The 23,769-nt window shown below is 41.3% G+C and overlaps 1 protein-coding gene across 7 annotated transcripts in view; it reads left to right on the top strand.

The window, feature by feature from the left end:
• The window catches only part of TAF1A (TATA-box binding protein associated factor, RNA polymerase I subunit A), a 47,074-nt gene that overhangs the window by 18,238 nt on the left and 5,067 nt on the right, over positions 1–23,769 (top strand). For 4 of the 7 annotated variants that reach the window (XM_019822237.3, XM_003999519.6, XM_045048564.1 and 1 more), the window contains 6 exons: positions 2,503–2,633; positions 4,169–4,327; positions 7,601–7,667; positions 8,483–8,606; positions 9,663–9,817; positions 12,637–13,117. In XM_019822237.3, coding sequence (XP_019677796.2) covers positions 2,503–2,633; positions 4,169–4,327; positions 7,601–7,667; positions 8,483–8,606; positions 9,663–9,817; positions 12,637–12,749 — 749 coding nt within the window. In that variant the 3' untranslated portion in view covers positions 12,750–13,117. Of the gene's footprint in view, positions 1–2,502; positions 2,634–4,168; positions 4,328–7,600; positions 7,668–8,482; positions 8,607–9,662; positions 9,818–9,902; positions 11,596–12,636; positions 13,118–20,155; positions 20,225–23,769 lie in introns of those variants that run through there. The other 3 variants (XR_006591583.1, XM_045048563.1, XM_019822238.3) reach the window with 3 other exon arrangements.

Below are 23,769 nucleotides of genomic sequence, written 5' to 3'. Positions count from 1 at the left end.
GTTTCTATACCCAGCATGGGGCTTGAACCCACAACCCCAAGATCAAGAGCTGCATGCTCTACTGACTGAGCCAGCCAGGCGCCCCATTTTCCTGTGTGTTTAGAATGGAGTTTAGTTTGTTTTATAATGTTCGTTTTTTTTAAAAAGAAATTTATTTTTAAGTAATCTCTAAATTCAGTGTGGGGCCTGAACCTACAGCCTGAGATCAAGAGTTGTACGACCTTCTGACTGGGCCAGCCAGGTGCCCCTGTTTTTACGATGTTATTTTTCATATTCATATTCTTCATTTTCTTCTCTAATATGCTTAGAGAATAGGGCAAGGTAAAGTTGTTTTGTTTCTGTACAAAGGTCATGATTTTCTTGATTGACCACACCAGGAATTGGCTACATGTCCCTACTTCTCAGAGTTCCCTTTCTCTTGCTTCCAGTGGTGATGTTACCTCTCCTATCCCCGGATTTGTGTTTAATTCTCTGCATCTTCCTTCTCTTGTGTAGTTTTCCTCCATAGCTTCTCTGGGATTAACCCTTTTTATTTTCTCATCCTCCATCCAAATCTCAGTCCCCGTATATATTGGCTAATATGTATAAGCAGTGATTCCTTATGATACTTATATGTACGTAGTATTCTCTTGGTCTCTTGGATATGCAGGTTCACTAATCTCAGAATTCCATTCCCTCTTTCTGAGTATGATCTCTCCCAAGACACTCGTGAAAAGCTGTCTTCATTGTGATAATCTTGTCCAGTCTTCATGCTTCCTCTCCGTCTAGAAGGCCATCTGCCCTTCCATGACTCGTTAGACCCCCTCATTCTCATACCATAAACCTCATAGCTCCATGTCTGACCTATATCATTTGACTCTTTACCTCTTGCTTTTTAATTGTCCTAAGTTTTTTCATGTCTGTTTTATGTTGTATCTCTTCTTTCTTCTAGACTAATCAGTCTTCTGAGGTTACATATCCCTTATTTCTTTGGTTAACCTTGACATAATGCCTGGTATAATTTTTTTTTTTTTTTTTTTTGAAGGCTTATTGAGGGACACCTGGTGGCTCAGTCGGTTGAGTGTCCGACTTTTGATTTCAGCTCAGGTCATGATCCCAGGTTGTGGGATTGAGCCCTGCGTGGACTCTGTGCTGAGCGTAGAGCCTACTGAAGATTCTGTCTCCCTCCCTCTGCCTTTCTGCCCTGCTCACACATTCTCTCTTTCTGTTTCAAAATAAATAAAACTTAAAGAACTAAAAAAGGCTTATTGATATTAATTGATTAGATGAGTTTTAAAGTCAGTATTTGCCTTTTTCTAACCTTTCTGGTTAGGTGGAATTCAAACAAACATTGATGATAAAAGCAGTAGGAACATGGCATTTGCACGGTCTCTTCCACGGGTAGATGATTTAGGACCTTTCTGCAGCTGACGGGTTGTTCGCTACCAAGAAGACATAAAGATGACATAATGTGTGGAGCTCTTTAGATCATCTTTAACTTTGGATGTTTGTTTAATAAAGGTTAGGACTGGTTCTGTGTAACTAAACTCATGAGAACATAACACCTGAACGAATGCTCAGTATTGGTTTGGGATTTTTCTCTGTTGCTCTTGGCCTCTCCTGGTTGGGTTTGACGCACTGGTGACTGGAGACCCCCTTCCACAGTAAATTCACACTCCACTTCTACTGACTCAGGGGTGTGTTTTTTTTTCCTTTTAAAATTCTTTGTAGTTTCTTAACCTATTTTCCCTTTATCACTTCATATTCAGGTCCGTATTGATATATATTTAGTTGATCCTCTGGGAGGAGAATACCTATGCATTTTGGGGAAGGGGAGGGGCTGTTATTTTGGCCAAAAATAAAAAGTATTTTGTTTCTGTTAGCTGTCACTTTTGGAAGACTAACTTTTCTTTTAAGTTTTTTTAAAAAATATTTATTTTGGGAGAGGGGGAGAGAGAGAGCACGTGCGAGCGTGCACGAGTGGGGGAGGGGCAGAGAGAGAGGGAGACACAGAATCTGAAGCAGGCTCCAGGCTCTGAGCTGTCAGCACAGAGCCCGAAGCGGGGCTGAAACCCACAAATGGTGAGATCGTGACCTGAGCTGAAGTCGGTCGCTTGACTGACTGAGCCACCCAGGTGCCCCTAGACTAACTTTCCTTTTAAACCTTTAAGACTGTGAAATGTAACATGCAGAAAAAGTGTGTACACAAATGTGTGATAAAATGAATAATTTAAAACAAATATCCAGGTAGCTACCACCTAGGTTCGTTCTCAAAGCTCCCCAGATATGCCTTCCTGACCACACTTCCTTTTGTTCCTTTTGTGTGTGTTGGCAGGGAGGGAGGGAGTTGGGGGTGGGCGGGGAGAGTTTGTGAAGATGTAGTATTCTTTAAATGTTTGTTAGGATTTACTGGCGGAGCCATCAGGGCCTGAACTTTTCCTGTGGATAGTTCATTGATTGCTGTTACTATCAGGAGTGTCCTTGATAGTGAATAACTTTCAAAAATCTTTTATCTCTGAACAGATGAAGATGATTATGCTTACAACACAGCGTCCCAGACTATGCTCAACCACAGTTGGAAGACATCAATAAACCTTGGTGCCTTGATTCAAACTCCTGGAGTTTGGGACCCTTTTGTGAAGAGTTATGTAGAGGCAAGTAGGCTTCTCACAAAGTTTTATTCGTTTCATTTTGTTATAAGCCTTATCTTTATTGGTCAGAAGGCAACTAAATGGAGAAAATTGTTTTGTTTTTTTTTTAAAAAGACAGAGAGGGGCACCTGGCTGGCTCAGTCAGTGAAGCATGCAACTCTTCATCTCAGGGTTGTGGGTTTAAACCCCATGTTGGGCATAGAGACTACTTAAAAAAATAAAGTCCTGGGGCGCCTGGGTGGCGCAGTCGGTTAAGCGTCCGACTTCAGCCAGGTTACGATCTCGCGGTCTGTGAGTTCGAGCCCCGCGTCGGGCTCTGGGCTGATGGCTCAGAGCCTGGAGCCTGTTTCCGATTCTGTGTCTCCCTCTCTCTCTGCCCCTCCCCCGTTCATGCTCTGCCTCTCTCTGTCCCAAAAATAAATAAACGTTGAAAAAAAAAATTAAAAAAAAAAAGTCTTTAAATAAATAAATAAATAAAAATTTAAAAAAAAAATTTAAAAGAGGGAATATGATATGTCTTTTTGGTCTGAGTCATTTTTGTTTTACTAATATCCTGTAAATGTTACTGTTTTTGTTCCCCTCACCACAGAATAATGGGTCATGGTCGAATATTTATAAAATTAATAGCAATATAATTTGTAAATGTTAATTTGTTAGTATTCTTATTGAATTTAGAAGGAAAGCAAAAAGTTGGTTGTAGCTTTTTTAAGTAGGCTTTATGCTCAGTGCAGAGCCAACGTATGGCTTGAACTCACCACCCTGAGATCATGACCTGAGTTGAGATCAAGAGTCAGACACTTAACCAAGCGAGCCACCCAGGTGTTCCCAAGCAGAAAGATATTTTATATTTCGTGGACTAGAGAAGACCAGGGGACAAAAATCTGAAACTAGGTCATAAAGTGGGATGAAGAATAATGGCTTTTAGGAAGTTCGTCAGGGTGCTGTGTCATCTCAGAGTTGCTGTGAAAGGACGGGGCGGGGTGGGGGGGGCTTGGCACTGGGAATAAATCTTCAGAATTTTTGAAAGTTACATAAACGCTAACGTGATAATTATGCTGTCAAAAGATACTCTCTGAAACCACATGCCAGTGAATCTGGGAATTCCCCTGTGTGGGTGGGAACGAAAGGGAAGGAATCCTAGTTCCCATGTGCTCCTTCTGTGGCTGAGGTCATGTCGGCACTGAGGTTAGCTGCTTCGTGGGGTCTTTCTCACTCGTCGGTGGGCCCTGCTTTGAGGCCTTCATTTCTTTCAGGAACAGTTCCTAGGTTGAAGTGGCTGCATTTTTCCGTAACAAAAATGTGATCAGGAAGAAATGGGAACCCATGTGGGCCTTTGTTGTAAGTGATCTGTGTTCCACAGAGGTTGTAACGTACGCTGGTGACAGCAAAAACTGCCATTACTGTTGTTCCCTGTACAGGAAGTACTGTTTGTCGTTTTAGTGAATTTTTGTACCCATCAACAAAGTCAAGTTGTGCATTATCTTTCGCACAGCTGTCTTACAGAATTTAGCAAAGATATCATGACTTATTTTATATAGATGCTGGAGTTCTATGGGGATCAAGATGGAGCCCGAGAGGTACTCACCAATTATGCCTATGATGAAAAGTTCCCGTCAAATCCAAATGCTCACGTCTACTTATACAACTTTCTAAAGAGGGAGAAGGCACCAAGAGAGAAACTGATAAGTGTGCTGAAGGTATAAAATGTTTATTTCAATGACTGAACAGGGTCGGAGATCTACTTTAAGACATCCTTAGGGGCGTATGGCTGGCTCAGTTGGAAGAGCATGTGACTCTTGATCTCAGGGTGGTGAGTTCAAGTCCCATGTTGGGTAAAGAGATTACTAAAAAAAAGAAACTTCAAAACATCCTTAGGTCGTGCCTTCCAACTTGCAGATTCTGGCACTCCTAGCAAGTCACTCTGTTTGTGTGATGGTGCCCTGAGGTGGACAGAGCGGATCCCGCCCTGAGGTGCCGCCACGGCCGTTCCCCCATCGCCCTGCCCAAGTGAGACTGAGGGCAGAAACCCTTTGCCACCCTTCTTGGAAAGTTCTGCTTTGATAATTTTTGAAAATCAGCTTTATGGAACCTTTCACACACAATAAGACACTTATTTTAAGTGTACACTTGAAGGCGTTTTGACAGAGACATACATCCACGTAACCACCATGATGATCAAGACGCTGGACATTTCCATCCTCTCAGAACATCTTTGATTTCCCTTTTGTAGCCTATCTACCCACATTTTTCTGGCCCCAGGCAAATAATGATCTGCCTTCTGTCACTACACATTAATTTTACCTCTTCTAGAATTTCATACACGTGAAACCTGCAATATGTGCTCTTTATTGTGTGGCTTGTCTTGCCCTGCATGTTTTTGAGAGTCATCCGTGTTATTGTGGGTGTCCGTAATTTGTTCCTTATTACTGCTGTGTAGTGTTCCATTTCTACACATACACTTCTTGATGGTGTATTTTCACTTTTTGCCTGCTATGAATGCTGAGGTGCGCACTCACGTACAGGGCTTTGTGTGCATATATATTGTCGTTTTTCTTGGGTAACTGTATGAGTGGAATTGCTGGAAAATTTGAAACAACCTCATAAGAAACTGCCCAACTGGTTTTTTTTTTTTTCGATTGAGATGTAACTGGTGTATAACGGTATGTTATTTTTAGATATACAGTGTAGCAATTCAGTATTTGTATGTATCGTAAAATGATCACCACAGTAATTCTATCTATCTGTCTATCACCACACAATTACATCTATCACCACGCAGTTACAACTTACTTTTCTTGTGATGGGAACTTTTAAGATTTATTCTCTCAGAAACTTCAAATATACAATACTGTATTAACTATAGTCACCATGTTCTATATTATATCCCCAGGACTTAGGTTTATTGTATAACTGGAAGTTTGTACCTTTTTCTTTGTTTTTTGCTTTCGAGTTGTATTAGCTCTTTATATTTTAGATATTAAACCCTTACCAGATAGGTGATTTGCAAATATTTTCTCCTTTCACTGGGTTGCCTTTTCATTCTGTTGATGGTTTCCTTTGCTGTGCAGAAGCTTTTTAGTTTGGTGTAGTCCCACTTGTTTTTTTTTTGCTTTTGTTGCCTTTTGCCCCACCGGTTTGTGAAGTGACCATACCACTGACATTCACGCCGTCAGTATGTGAAGGTTCAGTTTCTCACTTCCTCACTAACACTTGGTATTGTCAATCGTTTGAATTAATAGCCATTTTAGTGGATATGCAGTGGTGTCTCATGTGGTTTTAAGTTGCATTTTCCTAATGACTGATGATGTTGAGTATCTTTTCATATGCCTGTTGGCTACTCCTGTATCATCTTTTGTGAAGTGTCTGTTCAAACGTTTTGTCTCTTTTTTTAGAGAGTAATTTGTCTTCTCATGGATTTGATAGTTTTATATAATCTGTCCTTACCTAAGGCATATGACATAGGATTCACAACATGGACTGAGAATATTTTCTTCCAATCTGTGGCTTGCCTTTTTTTTCTTAATAATGTCTTTTGAAGAGCAGAAATCTCTAATTTTGATGTGCAATTTATGCATTTTTTCTTTTATAGTTACTACTTTTTGTCCAAGAAATCTTTGCCAAGCCCAAGATAATGAAGATTCTCTTCTGTTTTTTTTTCTTTTTTCTAGAAGTAGTACAAATTTGTGTTTAGGTCTATGATAGATTTTCAGCTAATTTTTTTAAGTATTTTATTTTTATTTCTTTAGAGAGAGAGAGCATGAGTTGGAGAGAGAAGGGGGGGGAGAGAGAGATAGAGAGATGGAGAGAATTCCAAGCAGGCTTCACACTCAGCACAGAGCCTAACACGGGCTCGATCCCATAACCCTGGGATCATGACAAGCTGAAACCAAGATTCGGACACTCAACTGACTAAGCCACCTAGGTTCCCCTTTCCATATACATTTTTATTTTTATTTTTATTTTTTTAATGCTTTTTTTTTTTTTTTTTTTTTTTTGAGAGAGAGAGAGAGGGATACCATGAGCAGATGAGCAGGGGAGGGGCAGAGAGAGAGAGAGAGAGAGAGAGAGAGAGAGAGAGAGAGAGAATCCTAAGCAGGCTCCTCAGTGCAGAGCCCAACACAGGGCTCAGTCCCACAAACTGTGAGATCATGATCTGAGCCGAGACCAAGAGTCGGATGCTCAACCAAATGAGCCGCCCAGGCGCCCCTCCATATACATTTTTAAATCAGCTTGTCTAGTGCTAGAAATTGTCTTGCTGGGATTTTCAATCTATAGATCAATTCTGAGAAAATTTACATTTTCACAGTATGGAGGTTGCCAAATTGTGAACATCATATGTCTTTCCATTCATTTAGGTCTTTTGTTCCCCTATGAAATATTTTATAGTTTTTATTGTATATATTTTGTTAAATTTATCCCTGTTTCATGTTTGGGGTTGTTACTGTATAGGACATTGCTTAAAAATTTCTTTTAATGGTAAAATATATATAACATAGAATAGAACATTTTAAATGCATTTTTATTATTTTTTTAAAATTTTTATTAAAAAAAATTTTTAACGTGTATTTTTGAGAGAGAGAGAGAGAGAGAGAGAGAGACAGAGCGTGAGTGGGGGAGGGGCAGACAGAGAGGGAGACACAGAATCTGAAACAGCCTCCAGGCTCTGAGCTGTCAGCAGAGCCCAATGCAGGGCTCAAACTCACAAACTGCAAAATCATAACCTGAGCTGAAGTTGGACGTTTAACCACCTGAGCCACCCAGGCGCCCCGACAGGGATTTTTAAAAATAGCTTTACATAGAACACCTTTCTATACCCAAATTGAAACTGGACAAGAGCAAAACATGTTTTAAATCCTTGATTCATTTACTGAGGGCATATTAGGCAATAAGGACCTTATTTGAAACTAAGCTGAAATTTGAGGAATGCTGTTATCACGTGTAAAATTTACAAGATTATTTTTTTCTTCCAGATTTTGTATCAGATTGTACCATCTCATAAACTCATGTTAGAATTCCATAGATTACTGAGAAAATCAGGTAAATAATTTTTATTTTGTAGCTCCATGTGCAGATAAGCTGTAGACTAGCAAACTGTGGCCCATGGGCCAAATCCACCCCTAATCTGTTTTTATAAATCAGGTTCTTTTGGAGCATTTATGTGTTGTCTGTGGCTGCTTTTGCACTACAACAGCAGAGCTGTGTAGTTGTGACATAGACCATATCATTCACAAAGCTTAAATATTTACTGTCCCTTTATTAGGAAAAGTTTTCTGACCCCTGCTGTAGAATATGAGGCAATATTTAGCACAAGAGAAATGGCTTCAATATAATTCACCTCATTTAATCTCTGTTGCATTTCAGCTCGGTATAGAAAAGAACATTTTTTTTTTTAAGTAGGTTCCATGCCCAGCACAGGGCTTGACCTCACAACCCTGAGATCAAGAGTCATGCAGTCCACCAGCTGAGCCAGCCAGGCGTCCCAGAACATAACTTCTTCATAGAAGGAAATCAGCTTAAGTCCAATAGGTACTGGGACTGTGTCAGTCCCTCTCCCGTTAGAAGAGAACGTATATAAAATGCCTACATAGGGCAGGTGCTTTAATGTTCTCAGTAAAGTATAGCTCATTTAGAAATCAGACTCACCACTCTGACTTCATTAGCAAAGACTAAATTAGTGAATTATTGAATATTTCAGATTTATCACAGGAGACTATGAACAGAATGAATTATTTTAAACTGTTAACCAAACTAGAAGGCTTACAATTCAGTAATATTTTGTCAACTGAATATATATTTTTAGCTTTGTGCACTTCAGTATCTTGTGTAAACTCTAATTGTTGTGGCCATTGCAGAAAAAAAAGACCACCATAAACTTGGGCTGGAAGTATTATTTGGAGTCTTAGATTTTGCTGGATGCACTAAAAATATAACTGCTTGGAAATATTTGGCAAAATATCTGAGACAGACTTTAATGGGGTAAGTAAAAGAAGCAGTATTTATTACTGGCTCAGCATCAGTAAAATTTCCCAGTATTGTAGCTGATGTCTGTCAATGTTTAAATATCATTCTTTGCTTGTGTTTTTTGATTTCTTGAATTGTGTCTTCAGTTGTTTCTTCTGGGTACATCAGAAGCAAGGAAATAAGGTCACAGGTAAAACATACAAAAATTCTATTAAGACTTTTTTTATGGGGACACCTGGGTGGCTTAGTCAGTTAAGCGTCCAACTTTGGCTCAGATCATGATCTCATGGTTCATGGGTTCGAGTCCCACATTGGGCTCTGTGCTGACAGCTCAGAGCCTGGAGCCTGCTTTGAATTCTGTGTCTCCCTCTCTCTCTGCCCCTCCCCCACTCATGCTCTGTCTCTCTGTCTCACAAATAAACATTACAAGAAAAAAAGATTTCTTTTATTGTGTCCAAATAAGTACTGTACCTTACCACTGCAGTACTAAAGAATGTGCGTATTTTCAAGTTGGAAATGATGACAAAAAGGGGTCATTCCCACTCTCTGCCAGGCTGTTTGTAAAGCTCTTGGTGATCTGTGTGTCATCATCTTGTAAGATCACATGGAAACTGCTTTTCTCCCAGCTGGTTTTCAATAATTTTTTGTGGGGCTTTTTAGGGCCTCATAAGATGATCGTCAGTTATCCATACAGCAGATATTTAAGTCCATTGTGAGCTGGATATCTAAAACTATCCCTCTGATCATAATACCATTTTGAGAAAAGAAGGAGTGGCCCTTGTCAGTTTTTAAAAGTGTTTATTTATTTATTTTTGAGAGAGCACGTGCAAGTCATGGCAGGGCAGAGAGAGAGAAAGAGAGAGAATCCCAAGAAGGTGCCATGCTGTCAGTGCAGAGCCCAACGCCGGGCTGGAACCCACGAGCCATGAGATCATGATCTGAGCTGAAGTCAGATACTTAACCGACTAAGCCACCCAGGCTCCCTTCCACAGACTCTTCTTAAGTTCATATTCTGCCATTATAGGTCCATCTCCATCACTGACCTTCTCTTTTGACATTTTTCTTTTCCAGGAACCACCTTCCCTGGGTCCAAGAAGAGTGGAACTCCAGGAAAACCTGGTGGCCTAGCTTTCACTTCAGCTCCTTTTGGGCAAAAAGCGATTGGAAAGAGGATAAAGCTTTGGCTTGTGAGAAGGCTTTGGTAGCTGGAATACTGTTAGGAAAAGGTATGGGGTTTTTTTTCTTCTTATGTAGACGTAGCTTTTGGACGATTTTGAAATGACCAAGTGTGACCATTCATTCATGTCACAGCTTACTTGGTACAGTGCCCAAGGACATTAGATGCTGGAGAGGATAACTGGTGAATGGAAAAATGAACCTTGAGTTGGGGCCAGGTGATCTGCTTGTAAGGACTGTCCATGGACTGGAAGCTGATGTCATCTTGTTGATTGCATTGCTTGCTTTTTATGCTGTAATTTGCGTACCTTTAGGGGCCAATTAAGATAGAGGATGCAGACTGTTTCCACAACAACCGCATAGAAAGTTTACTGACATTGTCCACTTGACAGTATTAGAAATGGAAAAAGATTCTTTGCTGACCTTATTGTTTGATAATAGCTCTGCATTATACTTACTTATATGTTCTGGTTCGGAGGGAACATTTCTCCCGTAAAAAGAGTATACCTCCTATTAACTTATTTAAAAATCCTCTTAAAGAAAGGGAAATTGATCTTTTCTTCGTGGAACATGCTGGCTGTTAAAACTCTCAGCGCTCGGTGCCAATGGAGCAGGGAAACTGTAGGTCAGAGAAAAAGTGAGTGTCACCCGTGTCCGTGAGTAAGCAGTCTGTTGCTAGAGAGTTCAGAGTATCCTAAAGAGATTCTTCAGCTCAGTTGTGAGATCGTTGGTTTTATTTTGGAATTAGTATTCTCAGTGAGTGTTTCAGATGATTACAAGGGTTAACGAAATGCTGGTTCCTAAGAGGAAAAGGACAAATAAATAGGAAAACAATTGTAAGATTTCTGTCTTAACACACTGATGCCAAGGAACAGAAATGTGATTCAGACTGAGATTTCTACTTCCTTATGAGCGTAGAGGCATCTAGTACAGATATCTAAAGGTGTCTGTGTTTGAGCCGAGTCTGGACTGATTTTCCAGTCTGTCACCTTTTCCTGTCACTTAGATCAAACAGTTAACCTTTGGGACCCTCTCTCTGAGTGGGCTTCCTAACACCTGTCCATGCTGCCTACGGGATTGTTGTAAGCATCAAGTGAGCGTCACATCAAAGTGCTTTATAAATTCAAAAGTGCTCTGTGAATATCAGGCATAATCATGCCTGAAAATGGGTACATTTCTTTTTTCTGGCGTTAGTGTGGGGGTTGAGTCAGTCTGTTCAGGAGTTGAGCTGGGTTTTGTCCGTGCTCTGGTTATCCCCATTCTATCACAGGATTCAAATTCTGGTCACGATCTGCCTTTACTTCATGCTGAGAGCAGGGTCTGGTAGCTGCCCTTCCTCCCATGCTCTGGTAAGGCAAGCCAGGCCCTTTGTCCTTGTGACTATACGTCTTCTGGTGGAGGAAGGAGTTTGTAGGTTATTTGGCCTTTTCTCTGTGCTAGGGTGAGATCAGAGTTTTATCTTTCTATATTCAGGATGGAAGCAGAAATCTGTGTACAAAGTATTTTGTTTTTGCTAAAGTGGTAGATGTGCTTGGAAATACAGATTATTACATTAACATCACAGCACTGCTTTCTAGCTAATAAAACATTAGTAATTCTGGCATACTATTTCAGGGATAATGGTTACTATAGGTACAGTATATATCCTAGCAATTTCCCAGGGAAGATGAATATATGGTGAGACTATAATGAAATTAGTTCTTATGTGATTTATGGTCTCATCAAATATAAAAAAAATTCTCTTCTTTAAGATTTATTTATTTTGAGAGAGAGAGAGAAAGGGAGTCGAGGAGGGGCAGAGAGAGAGAAGAGAGAGAATACCAAACAGGCTCTGCACTGACAATGCGTAGCCTGACACGGGTCTTGAACTCACCAACTGTGAGGTCATGAACTGAGCTGAGATCAAGAGTCAGACGCTTAACCAACTGTGCCACCCAGGTGCCCCTAAAAAAAATCTCTTAAAATATCCAGTTTACATTTTTATTTATTTTTTTGAAGAGAAAGCGTGGGTCGAGGAGAGGGGCTGAGGGAGAGAGGGAAAGAGAGAGAAAGAGGGAGAGAGAATGAGAGAGAGAGAGAGAGAGAGAGAGAGAAAGAAAGAAAGAGAAAGAAAGAAAGAATGAATGAATGAATGAATGAATGAATCCCAAGCAGGCTCCACCCCAGTGTGGAGCTCGATCCCACAACCCTGGGATCATGACCTGAGCTGAAATCAAGATTTAGACGTTCATCCAGACGCACCCAGTCTAGTTTTTTTTAATAGAAATTTGATTCATGTTTGAAATACTTGACCAGTGAACCCATGGCATTGTAAGACTGTGAAAAGACCTTTGTCAGAGCTGCCCCATCACCATCCAGCTGCTCTCTGGATGGCTAGAACGGCGGGCTAAGTTCTCATCTCTTCTGACCTGTGAGGAGTTTATTTTAATCCTTCACATCAAGGTTTTCTTACAGAGAACCTTTGTATTGTTACAGATGCCTCTTCCGCTGTTTTACAAGCTGACATTGAAAGGGAATTTGTAGTAATTTGCTTTTGGCGAAGTCTCATTTAATATGTGAATATATGTATAATATGCATATCACCTTAACTGGGGCTTGGGAGGCAGGGTGGAACCAGCTAAAGTATGTGCTTTAATTAGCAACCAATCAGAAACGTTTTCATATGTAGAAAGTGTGCGTTTCACTGGTGATAGCTCTTAGAATGTGCTCAGGATACCTTGGTATAGATAATACAAATCCATCTTATTTTCATAATCGTTAGTATGCCAGAGTTGAAGCAAAATTTTCAAAATGTGGAAATATACTTGAAGAATTTGATAAGTATTAAAACTCTTTGTTGATTTTGCTTCGTTTGTTTTTTTTGTTGTAGGTTGTAGATACTTTCGGTATATTTGCAAACAAGATCATCAAATCTTAAGGAAAAAAATAAGGCGGATAAGGAAATCTGTGAAAAAACTCAGTATTGTAAATCCAGGACTCTGATACTGAATATTAGTTATTTAAGATGAGTAGCTACAGAATAGTAGCTCGGTAGGTGTTACTGAATGTATTTAATTGGCGTATCTATGATGTAGTTTATATTTTTATATTTTTCTATATTTTCTATATTTCTGTATTTTCTTTTATTGTAATTATAGCTAAAAAAGAAACAGCCTCGCTGCTTTTGTTCTTTGTAAATAGCATATTTTTCTTTTTTGTACCATTAAATATAATATTTATTAAGAAATAAACCTTCAAATAAGAAATATATTTGTTTAATTAGAGAATACAGGTCTACGGCAGTTATTGCTGTCTGCAGATAATTTCCTTCTGACTGTTGTATAATAAAACCTAACTTGCAGTGTTGTTAAGTGGATTTCTATTCTTGGAGTTTCTAAACGATCCACATTAGGTTTACCATCATAAGGAATATATTGGTCATGAGTTCTCTTGAGGAATTTTGGAAACAGAAGGATTTAGGAAAGGAATTCTCTTTGTTTTGGGGGTATTAAGACATGGGGGCTTGGGGCTAAGTGACCTTCTGACAAGAGAGCTACCTTTGACTCTAGAAGACTAATTTGGGTCAGAGCAGGTAGAGGGTTGGCCTGACTTCAAAGGGCTCTAGTCTGTTGTTGTTTTGCCAAGCACAGCAATCTGAGACATGCTTTGGAACTCCTGTGTCCCTGACCTTTCTCTTGGAAACAGGGATGTGTCAGTAGGCAGCTGGACAGTGGAGAAGAATCTGCCAGTGAGATGGTATCCCAGGGTCACACAGCCCAACGGGAGAGCTTGGCTCAGAAGCCAAGAACAGCGTTCCTGGAATAGGAGCTGGCGCTTTATGTAATATGTTGTGGTAACTGGTAGAGCGAGTGCTTCTTCGAAACTGTCTCAGCTCTTGCACATTTACGGTTCAGATAACTTGTATTTGAGTTCCGTGAAGGCTCACTAACTTTAGAACAAGCCCAGTATTTAGATGGCAAACCTCACATTTTCCCCACTGGCTTTAAACCATCTGCAAGGGTCTCCTGGGTAGCTCAGTCAGTTAAGTGTGTGACTTCAGCTCAGGTCATGATCTCATGGTTCATGAGTTCAAGCACCGCATCACGCTCTCTGCTGACAGCCCGGAGCCTGGAGCCTGCATCAGATTCTGTGTCTCGTTCTCTCTGCCCCTCCCCGACTTGTGTGTCCACATTCTCTCTCTCTCTCTCTCTCTCTCTCTCTCTCTCACAAAAACAAACATTAAAAAAAATTAAAAAGAAAATTTAAACCATCTGTAAGAAAATAGCACAGATTATCCCTTGTCAGTAACTTGGTTCAATATTTTATACTTAGTAAGATGATTCAATAAATACTCATCCTTATAATATACATGTGAAACACGTAGGTGCCCCACAGACCAACATAAACCAAGTTCAAGTGACCACATGTGTAGGACCAGCTTTACTGCTGGGGGCTGGCCACCTACCCTTCTGTGGAAGGTCAGCCCTACAGGAACGAAATGCCCGGATGACATGGGCAAGGTCTCAAACCTCAGGCCGAGATTGTCAGGGCATCTCCTCTCTGAAACTTTAGTCAAAAGCTGTTAAGTAGGATTTACGGGTTCTCATGATCTCTGGCAAATGGAGGTGGGAATGCAAAAGAAACGAGTAGACTTGGTTCTTGGTTTCCACACAGAGCTTAACTTGCTAGGGTTTTCATGCCCAATGATCATATTGCACGATGCAGTAAGAGCGGTGTGAATCTACTGTGATTTTTAGGTCCACTATAGTCAGTTTCATGAATAATAATGGCTAAAATTTATCAAGCACTTTGGGCTTTACATGATGTCTTTCTGTCCCCACAATCTTACGAGTTATTCCTGTTTTACCCAGGAAGGAAGGGGGGTCTCAGAGGTTAAGTGACTTGCACAAAGTCACAGCTCATAGATGGTGGCACCAGGACCCTAACCTGACCACTGTGGTTCCAGAGAGCACGCGCTCTATCTGTACTGCGTGTACTGCCTCCCAGTTCCGTCAGTGTTTGTGACCCGCAGAGCCCTGAGCTAGGCAGCAAGGAAAAGAGTAGAGGGGATTCGCAACCCAGAGCCTAGCAGCTCCAGCAAAGCCTGTCCTCTGCCGGGCTTGGTAGGTCGGTCTCCCCTCTGTGTCCTCACTGGTCCCTCACAGCCTCTTCTCAAATCATCACATTGTTATGTTATCTTTGTACATTTTTTTTTATTAACATTTAGTTAATTTTTGAGAGAGAGACAGCGCGAACAGGGGAGAGGCCGGGTGGGGTGGTGGACACAGAATCCGAAGCAGGCTCCAGGCTCTGAGCTGTCAGCACAGAGCCTGACATGGGGCTTGAACTCACGAACTGTGAGATCATCACCTGAGCCAAAGTTGGACGTTTAACCGACTGAGCCACCCAGGTGTCCCTGTCCTTCTTAATAGTACATTATCTGAACTTAATAATCTTTTATCGGCAACCCTCAACAGAATTTCTAGCACATTAAATATTGAATAGAAGGGGCACCTGGATGGCTCGGTCAGTTTAGCGTTCGATTCTTGATTCCAGCTCAGGTCATGATCTCACGGTTTGTGAGTTTGAGCCCCACATAGGGCTCTGTGCTGACAGTGCAGAGCCTGCTTGGGATGGTCTCTCTTTCTGTTTCCACCCCTCCCTACCCTCGAAAATAAATATAAATAAACGTTAAAAAAATAAATATTGAGTAGAACTGAATGGAAATTCATGAAAGCTATTGACCTAGTGTGCCCATTGCATAGGAAATAGTATCTTGGGGCTCCTGTGCCCAGGGTAGGGGCCTCGGGAGACTTAGGTTTGACTTCTGGGTTTATCATTAGGTAGTTCTGTAACTTCTTGGACAAATTACTGAGCTTTCATAGTTTCTTTACCTGTAGTTGAGAGATAGTAGGATTTCTCTCACTGGATTGCTATGAAGAATGAAAAATACAACCAATGCCTAGGATAATAATGAATACTTAACAAATCTTTTATTTTTATTTTTTTTTTTTAATTTATTTTTGGTTTTTGAGAGACAGAGCACAAGCAGGGGAGGGGCAGAGAGAGAAGGACACACGGAATCTGAAGCAGGCTCCAGGCTCCGAGCTGTCAGCACAGAGCCCGACGCGGGGCTCGAACTCACGAACCGTGAGATCATGACCTGAGCTGAAGTCGGAAGCTCAACCAACAGCCACCCACGCGCCCCAATACTTAACAAATCTTAAGTGAACACCCATCATGACGATTTTAGACAGCAGATAACAGGAACTAAATAAGGATAATTTAAAGTCTTGGTTTCTCTTAAAAGCCTCTGAAATACAGAAATTGTGCAATAGTTGAGTTCATGCTTTCTGCTAAAATACACCCATCTTTCAGTCTATGGACAGTGTAGCCATCAACCACGGACTCAAGGGCTTCACACGCTTTTGAGGATACGCAGTCCACCACTCAGTTCCCTCCTTGCTCAGCTGCCCCCAGCTCTGGTCTCCGGCTCACTGGCTTAGCGGGACTACCGTGCTTTGCTTGGGACTCCAGCCCAGTGCGCTGTTCGGGAGAGGTTGTTCCAAGGTGGAGAAGTCAGACTGTGTAGAACTTAGTTTATGAGTTCCACTTCTTCGGTAATCCCGGTCTTGTGCTGTCTGTTGTCCACTGCCTGAGAAACAGTTCCTCATATAGTTGATCTAGATTAGATGACAGGCAAAATAACTAAACTAAAATTAGGACCTTTTGCCTGTCAAATGATACCTTTAAGAAAATTAAATGTAGTCTGTTAAAAGATTTGTGGGGCATCTGGGTGGCTCAGTTGGTAGAATGTGTGACTCTTGATCTCAGGGTTGTGAGTTCGAGTTCTTTTTTTTTTTTTTTTTTTTTTTTAATATATGAAATTTATTGTCAAATTGGTTTCCATACAACACCCAGTGCTCATCCCAAAAGGTGCCCTCCTCAATACCCATCACCCACCCTCCCCTCCCTCCCACCCCCCACCAACCCTCAGTTTGTTCTCAGTTTTTAACAGTCTCTTATGCTGTGGCTCTCTCCCACTGTAACCTCTTTTTTTTTTTTTCCTTCCCCTCCCCCATGGGTTTCTGTTAAGTTTCTCAGGATCCACGTAAGAGTGAAACCATATGGTATCTGTCTTTCTCTGTATGGCTTATTTCACTTAGCATCACACTCTCCAGTTCCATCCACGTTGCTACAAAAGGCCATATTTCATTTTTTCTCATTGCCACGTAGTACTCCATTGTGTATATAAACCACAATTTCTTTATCCATTCATCAGTTGATAGACACTTAGGCTCTTTCCATAATTTGGCTATTGTTGAGAGTGCTGCTATAAACATTGGGGTACAAGTGCCCCTATGCATCAGTCCTCCTGTATCCCTTGGATAAGTTCCTAGCAGTGCTATTGCTGGGTCATAGGGTAGGTTTATTTTTAATTTTCTGAGGAACCTCCACACTTCTTTCCAGAGCGGCTGCACCAATTTGCATTTCCACCAACAGTGCAAGAGGGTTCCCGTTTCTCCACATCCTCTCCAACATCTATAGTCTCCTGATTTGTTCATTTTGGCCACTCTGACTGGTGTGAGGTGATACCTGAGTGTGGTTTTGATTTGTATTTCCCTGATAAGGAGCGACGTTGAGCATCTTTTCATGTGCCTGTTGGCCATCCGGATGTCTTCTTTAGAGAAGTGTCTATTCATGTTTTCTGCCCATTTCTTCACTGGGTTATTTGTTTTTCGGGTGTGTAGTTTGGTGAGGTGAGTTCGAGTTCTGCATTGGGTGCAGAGATTACTGAAAAATAAAATGTTAAAGGGTACCTGTGTGGCCCAGTTGCTTGGGTGTTCTCAAGATGGAGCCCTGCACTGGGATCTGTGCTGACAGCATGGAGCCTGCTTGGGATTCTCTCTCTCCTTCTCTCTCTGCCCCTCCCCACTCTTGCTCATGCTGTCTCTCTCTCTCTGTCTCAAAATAAATAAACAAAAAATTATTTAAAAAATAATGAAAAAATAATAAAATCTTAAAAAAGAAAGTATTTGCAACACAAACTGACAGGATTAAAATAAATTCAGATCAATAAGAACAGGAGAAAGAACCCAATAGAAAAAAATGGACAAAACACATGAACAAGTATTTCACAGAAGGTAAACTTGGACCACAAACACCTAAGTCCGAGAAATGCAAATCAAGAGCATAGTGGAATTCCAGTTCAGACCCACTCAGTTAGCAAAAATTAAGATGATGGGGAATAAAATACAAGAAATAGGTTGGATTTTTTTGGTACCGTTTACCAATACTATTCTTGAGTGTTTACTCGAGAAATGCTGGTACGTGTGCACCAACAGACTGGGAATACTAGAAAAAACCCACGAATGCTTAGTGGCATGAGAGCGGATAAATTGTGATAGTCGCACAAGGAAAAATGAATAAACTGGAGATTTATACACCAATGTAGAGGGAACCCCGTAACGTAGTGAAAGAAACGTGTCCCTGTGTACGACTTCACGACTACATAGAGTTCAAACTCTAAAGTGCAACTAAACTAAAATGCTTATAAATATATATAGCTTGTGATGAAGCTACATATATATATAAAAAAAACAAAAACGAAAAACAAGAGAATGATAACAAAACTCCCATGCAGAGTGGTTACCTCTGAATGGGAGGGCAGAGGGAAAAGCTCATCATTAAGGGACGTAAATTATTGTTAATGGTCTAGTTTTTTAATTAAGTGGCAGGCTCTCCGTGGACTAATACTGACAGTGCATGATGAGCCACGGGTTGTGGTTTATCCCATTTTGTGCACTTGGGGCTACTGTAAAAAATGGAAAGGACCCTACAATATCTGATTCCATTTATATGAAATGTCCAGAGTAAGCAAGTCTACAGAAATGGAGAGAGTAGACTAGTGATTGCCTAGGACGAGAAGAGGGGGGTGGATGAGAAGATGAGGCGGAAGTGATAGCCGGAGGGGTGGGTACAGGGTTCCTTTGGGATCATGGTTGCAGAATTCACTCTGCGAATATACTAAAAAGCATTTAATCGTGCACTTTGAACGAGTGAATTGTATGGCATGTGAATTTTATCAGTGACACTATTACCAAAAAGAAACAAAACCAAAAAGTCAACTAGCTTTATGGAGTCAGAAAGTCTGGATTCAACCAAGCACCTCACCTAACTGAGCCTCAGGTTTATTCTGTAAAACAGGGTGATCTGAGAAAGGCAGAAAGTGCTTAGCATGAGTCTTGGTGCACTGGTTTTCGCAATAAGTGGTAACATTTATTATTATGAACAACAACAACAACAAAGGAAATTAAACCAAAAAAATGAACACAAAACCAGGCCAACCATTCTTTAATGAAGGGGTAAGTGTAGCCTTTTGGGGTCTAGTTATTTATCCATATTTATAGCACAAGGGCTTTATCTGCTGGATTGCATTAGAGTATATATATTTTAGGGGCACCTGGGTGGCTCAGTTGGTTCAGTGTCCAACTCTTGATTTCGGCTCAGGTCATAGGATCAAGCCCTGCATCAGGTTCCAAGCTGAGCATGGAGACTGCTTAAGATTCTCTCTCTTCCTCTACCCCTCTCACGCACATACACTCTCTCTAAAGTAAAAAGAATACATAAAATAAAAATATAAAGAGGAATATATTTTAAATTTTGTTTCTTTTAATGTTTATTCATTTTTGAGAGACAGAGAGAGACAGAGCATGAGCAGGGAAGGGGCAGAGAGCGAGGGAGACACAGAATCTGAAGCAGGCTCCAGGCTCCAAGCTGTCAGCACAGAGCCCGACGCGGGGCTCGAACCCACAGACCGCGGGATCATGACCTGAGCTGAAGTCGGACGCTCAACCCACTGAGCCACCCAGGCGCCCCTAGAGGCAGATCTTGAATTTGTTTCCGCCTTGTCAGCCCCACGATGAGAGACACCACTGTCCGTTGTTTGTTTATTACCTCCTATTATGCCTATACCAAGAATTCACACATTCTTATCAACGTGCCTGGATTTTCATTCAGTCAATATACTCCTTAATTGGCAGGCTGCGTCTGACACAGATTTTTCTAAGTGAAGAAAACAAGTTAAAGTGATTGCTATACTTTTCATGTTTTGATACATCATCATAAAGGAATGAACAAGATCTGGGCTGTAATTCAGAACACCTAAATTTTACTGCCATCCATTCACCCAAAGCAGGACCCTAAGTATTTCATGGAACCTCTCTGAGACTGAATTCACTTGTCTATACGTTTGTGATAGAGTATCTCCCCTGCTTACCTCAGAATTTTTTTGACGATCAGATGAGATGAAGTGGGAGACAATACTTTGTGAACTGTAATGCATAATACAAATGAAGAGTTATTAATACTTTCCTTAATCTCAAACACACCTGTTCGTTTTCATACAGTGAGAAGGCAGTTAGGCTGTGGCTGTGAAGACAGATAAACTTCGAGAGAAAACGAAGTTACATGAGAAGGTACTGGCTAGAACGTCTATTTTTTTTTTTTAAGTTTATTTATTTTAGAGAAAGAGGGGACAAGCGGGAGAGGGGTAGAGAGAGAGACGGAGAGAGAGAATCCCAAGCAGGCTCTGTGCCATCAGTGCAGAGCCTGATGCAGGGCTCAAACTCACAAAGAGATCATGACCTGAGCCGAAATTCAAGAGTCAGACACTTAACCGACCAAGCCACCCAGGTACCCCTAGAGCATTTCCTTTTCTATTTTTTTCTTTTCTGTTGCATGATATGATGCTAGAATGAACACCAGACCTGAACCTCTCGATATGACTTTTTTAAATGCAACTCTTGATCTCAGGGTCATGAGTTTGAGCCTCACATTGGGTGTAGAGATTACTAAAAAAATAAACTTAAAAAAAAGAAAGTCACTTGCTATATGAAAGTGTGTGTGTGTGTGTGTGTGTGTGTGTGTGTGTGTGTGTGTGGCTGTTATTGGTTGAATCGTGTATCCCCAAAAGGATATGGTCAAGTCCTAACCCCCAATCCTTCAGAATGTGACCTTGTTTGGAGATTGGGTCTTTACAGAGATAATCAAGTTAAAGTAAGGTCGTTGGGGTGGGTCTAATCCAAAATGACTGGTTTCCTCATAAAAAGGGGAACATTTGGACACAGACATGCACCCAGAGAATGCCACGTGAACAAAAAGACAGAAATTGGGGTGATGTGTCCTCGAGCCAAGGGTACAAGATTGCCTGTAAACAAATTCTTCACAGCCCAGAGAAAAACCAGCCCTGCTGACAGCTTGACCTCATCTTCCAGCCTTCGGAAGTGTGAGACAATACATATCTGCGGTTCAGGCCGCCCAGTTTGTGATACTTTGTTACAGCAGCCCTAGCTGACAAATAACAATATTTTTAAAAATGTTCTGTTTGCCTCCAAGGTTGGAGCTAAAGTGATTTTGCTACACAATCTGGTCCCAGCTTGCAGTTCTAGATTTTTTTCTCCTAAGCTCACCTAACAGTCAAAACTTGGTTTTCTCTTCTTCTCCACCTGGACCTCATCTGAATACTCTGTTCCATCTTCATTAGGATTTTCTTAGCCACTCCAGTCTGATGCCCCCTCTCCTTCCTTGGGATTCCTATGGGCAGTTTGTTCCTTCCTTATTGTTGTCTGAATATCATCTGCCTAGGATTATTTGGACTCTTATTTTAGCCTTTCTTCTCAGAGCGTAAACTCCTTGAAAAAGTTTATTTCATGCATCCATTTTCTGTTAAATGTTTCTCTTTCAGTATCATGCTTTGTGCATGATGATAAATATCTATGGTAAAATTAGTAACTGTATAGTTATATAATCACCTGTATTATGTTATTATGTCTAAAATATTATGTAGTCCCATCTGAAATGTTGCATCTTTTAAGAATCAGAAATTTGTGCTGTCACTGTGTCTGATGGGACCTGCTAGCCAATCTCTCCCTGTCAATTTTGAAATCCATCTTTGCCCAAAACAGTAAGATCTGATTTGGATTTACATGTCCTGGGTAGATAGGAATTATTATGTCCAAGGTTTTTTGTTTTCTTTTTTTTTTTTTTTTAATTTTTTTTTTTTAACGTTTATTTATTTTTGAGACAGAGAGAGACAGAGCATGAACAGGGGAGGGGTAGAGAGAGGGAGACACAGAATCGGAAGCAGGCTCCCGGCTCTGAGCCATCAGCCCAGAGTCCGAAGACTCTGCCATGCAGCTCTGCCATGCCGGCTCTGAGCCATGCAGCCCAGAGTCCTGCATCAGCGGGGCCGGAAACTCACGGACTGCGAGATCGTGACCTGAGCTGAAGTCGGACGCTTAACTGACTGAGCCACCCAGGCACCCCTGTTTTCTTGTTTTTTTAAAATATAAGTTTGTTTATTTTGAGAGAGTGTGAGCAAGTGGGGGAGGGGCAGAGAGAGGGAGAGAGAGAATCCCAAGCAGGCTCTATGCTGTCAGCACAGAGTGTCATGCGGGGCTCGAACTCACAAACTATGAGGTCATGACCTGAGCTGAAGTCAGGTGCTTAACTGACTGAGCCACCCAAGCACCTTGTTTTTGTGTTTTCTGTTTTTTTTTTTTTTTTTTTAATACTGTGCTATAATTCTGTAAACACAGCCATTAAGCATTATTTTCCAGGGCGCCTGGGTGGCTCAGTGATTAAGTGTCCAACTCTTGATTTCAACTCAGGTCATGACCTCACAGTTCGTGAGTTCCACCTCGGAGTCGGGCTCTGTGCTGACAGTACAGAGCCTGCTGCGTGGGATTCTCTGTCTCCTCTCTCTCGGCCCTCCCCCACTCATGATCTCTTTCTCTCTCTCTCTCTCTCTCTCTCAAACATTTTTTTTAAAAAAGAATTATTTTCCAAGAAGGAGGCATTCCTTTTAAACTCAGTATTTTTTTTTTTTTTTGTGGCAAAGGGAAAACTGAGACATAAATGTCAATAAAAGATCCAGAAGTACTCTCAGGTCCCATGTGGAAAGAGAGAATGTACTCATTCCTACTCCTCGTGGGGTCAGACTGTTACCTCCCATTTCTGAGAAGGCATGGTGTGTGAATCCACTGGCTGAAATCGGTCCATGTGTTTTTTACTCCTCCCACCCAAGGCTTCCAGAAGGGTGACATTATCTAACCTCTCAGCAAACAACCCCATGGAAACAGTACAGTCATCAATGAATCATGGATGCTGTATTATGTTTTATTTTTTTTTTAATTTTTTTTTAACGTTTTATTTATTTTTGAGACAGAGAGAGACAGAGCATGAACGGGGGAGGGGCAGAGAGAGAGGGAGACACAGAATCTGAAGCAGGCTCCAGGCTCTGAGCCATCAGCCCAGAGCCCGACGCGGGGCTCGAACTCACAGACCGCGAGATTGTGACCTGAGCTGAAGTCGGCCGCTTAACCGACTGAGCCACCCAGGCGCCCCTGTATTATGTTTTAAAAAGCAGCATTCAACTAGGGATGTTCTTGAACTGTACAGACAGGAAAGCAGGGGTGTGTTGTTGATGATTCTTAACCACTCCCTCCTGAATTGTCCCTTACTTATAGAGATGTTGTGTTTGTATTTTATTTTTATGTATTTTATTTATTATTATTTTTTTAATGTTTATTTATTTTTGAGAGAGAGAGACAGAGCATGAACAGGGGAGAAGCAGACAGAGAGGGAGACACAGAATCCGAAGCAGGCTCCAGGCTCCTAGCTGTCAGCACAAAGCCTGACGCGGGGCTCGAACTCACGAACCTCGAGATCATGTCCTGAGCCGAAGTTGGATGCTTAACCAACTGAGCCACCAGGTGCCCCGAAATGTAGTGTGTTTGTATTTTAAATGCCATTTTGGGCCTTCACAATCCACAGCATTGTGAACACACACCCGTTAGACTGAGGCTCATCCCCTCTTGACATCCTGGAAAGGCTGTTTGGAGTGGTGAGTGGGATCCCTCCTTAGAAGTGGATCCAGGCCAAGAAAAGTCTTTGATTTCATCTGCATTTCAAAGGGCAATTTTTTGCCAGTGAGGAAATTTCAGGATAGAGGAGAATCGTG

The sequence above is a fragment of the Felis catus genome, chromosome F1 (assembly GCF_018350175.1).
Source record: "Felis catus isolate Fca126 chromosome F1, F.catus_Fca126_mat1.0, whole genome shotgun sequence".
NCBI classification, from domain to species: domain Eukaryota; kingdom Metazoa; phylum Chordata; class Mammalia; order Carnivora; family Felidae; genus Felis; species Felis catus.
This window is presented reverse-complemented; position numbering and strand designations above follow the sequence as displayed.